General features: G+C 15.2%; 1 protein-coding gene across 1 annotated transcript in view; it reads left to right on the forward strand.

Moving 5' to 3' along the window:
* Positions 1-630: 630 nt before the first annotated feature.
* Positions 631-2,188, forward strand: part of PGSY75_1127600 (putative CRAL/TRIO domain-containing protein) — a gene marked incomplete at both ends in the record, with an annotated part of 2,103 nt that continues 545 nt past the window's right edge. Inside the window, 7 exons of the mRNA XM_018786396.1 lie at positions 631-708; positions 882-1,111; positions 1,261-1,363; positions 1,472-1,561; positions 1,685-1,718; positions 1,849-1,976; positions 2,073-2,165. Of these exons, the coding sequence (XP_018641191.1) occupies positions 631-708; positions 882-1,111; positions 1,261-1,363; positions 1,472-1,561; positions 1,685-1,718; positions 1,849-1,976; positions 2,073-2,165 (756 nt within the window). The remainder of the gene's footprint in view (positions 709-881; positions 1,112-1,260; positions 1,364-1,471; positions 1,562-1,684; positions 1,719-1,848; positions 1,977-2,072; positions 2,166-2,188) is intronic.

Raw genomic sequence — 2,188 nt, forward strand, 5'->3', positions numbered from 1 at the left:
TATATTTTTTTTTAAATAGTTAGCCATTTTTTAATTAAAAAAAAAAAAAAAAAAAAAAAAAAAAAATTTAAATATAAAATTTAAAAAAAAAACAAAAATTAAAAAAAAAAAAAAAATATTTTTTTTTTTTAAAAAAAAAAAAAAAAAAAAAAATATTTTTTTTTTTTTTTTTTTTTTTTTTTTTTTTTTTTTTTTTTTTTTTTTTTTTTTTTTTTTTTTTTTTTTTTTTTTTTTTTTTTTTTTTTCATAATTATATAAATATATTTTTTTTAATATTTTTAAAAATTCTATTTTATATAATATATATGTATGTGCAAATTTTTTTTTTTTTTCTTCTTTTCCATATTTGAAAATTTTAAAAAATAGAAAAAAAAAAAAAATAAAATAAAATAAAGTACCCAAAATTGTATAGTAACAAAGTATTGATAGAGTAACACATATATATATATTTTTAATTTTTTAATTTTTTTTTATTACTATTAATTATATATATATATATATATATATATAATATAATATATTATTCTTTGTTTTAAATATATATATAATTATATATATTACATAAATCTTTGTCAATTGAATTTTTTTTTTTTTTTCTTTTTTTTTTTAAATATATAAGTATAAATAATAATGAATGACAATACAGTTTCAAGTTATTTGTCGAAGGAGGTTTTAGATTATGAACCAACTAAGGAAGAAATTAAATTTGTAAAAATAAAAAAAATGAGGAAAATAGAATTCACATGATCTAGATTATATAGATAAATATATTATATGTGTGTATATGTGTATATGATTAGTACGTACATATAAATATATATATATATATATATATATATATGTATGTATATTCACATATATTTATATTTTTACATTTGTAGTATCATAAAAATAACCTAAAAAGTTTAAGATATATATTTTGTGGAAAAGAGCTAGATGACTTTGAGAAACAAAAAATAAGAGAATTAAAAGAATTTGTTAATAAATTAAAATTAAAGGAAAAAGAAAAAGAGAAAGATAAAGAGAAAGAAAAAGAAGTTGAAACATACGAAACGATTTTTAAAAATACCCTTTTTGATGATGATAATTATGTTCTAAGATTTCTACAAGGGTTAATATATAAATAATAAGGAAATAATAAAATGATGAAATGATAAAATTATAAAATAATAAAATTATAAAATGTTATGTATGATAATTTAAATATATAATTATAAACATATTTACAATGTAATAAAATATTTATATTTCCTTTTTTAGAAACGAATTTGTTTATGAAAGATGTTATAACGATATGCTAAGACACTTAACGTGGAGAAAAGAAAATCTACCAATTCCTTTGAGTGACGTTCAAAATTTTTTAGTAACATATATAAAAAAAAAAAAAATAAAATAATAATAATAGGTCATATATTATATATATATATATATATATATATATATATATATATTTATTTATTTTATTTTTTAGGATAAGGGTTATTGTTATATTCACGGAAGAGATAAACAAATGCACCCAATCATAATTATTAATTGCAAAAATATTATATCAGCTAATACTGTAATTATTTAAATTATAAAAATTATATAGAACAACATATTCATTTTATTATATTATGTTATTTTATGTTATGTTATGTTATTTTAATTTTTTTTTTTTTTTTTTTTTTTTTATATATTTCAGAAAGATGTATTAAAAGTTCTTTATTATTGGCTAGGTAATATATAAAAAAAAAAAATAAAAAAACATTCTGTACTTATTTTATTTATTACCATTTGGATAACAAATGTATATATATTATAATTCTGATGAGTGGTTCTATTTAATATATTTATTTTATTTTGTAGAATTTTGTATCTCCAAATTATTAATAGAAGGAAAAGTAGAACAATGGAGAGTTATAATTGATTTAACATCATGTAGTGTTTTAAATATACCTATAGCAACTTTAAAAGATATCTCAAAAAATTTAAGTGTAAGAAAAGAAAAATATATGCGCATATATGTATAAAATTATATATATATATATATATATTTATTTATTTATTTATTTATTTATATCTACCATCAGTGTAATTATCGATCAAGGCTGTGTAAAATGCTTGTATTAAGTGCTCCATTAGTTGTAACAGGAATTTGGCATATGTTAAAATCCATCATACCAGTAATTGAATAAATTATCACACA

The sequence above is a fragment of the Plasmodium gaboni genome, chromosome 11 (assembly GCF_001602025.1).
Source record: "Plasmodium gaboni strain SY75 chromosome 11, whole genome shotgun sequence".
Classification (NCBI taxonomy): Eukaryota; Apicomplexa; class Aconoidasida; order Haemosporida; family Plasmodiidae; genus Plasmodium; species Plasmodium gaboni.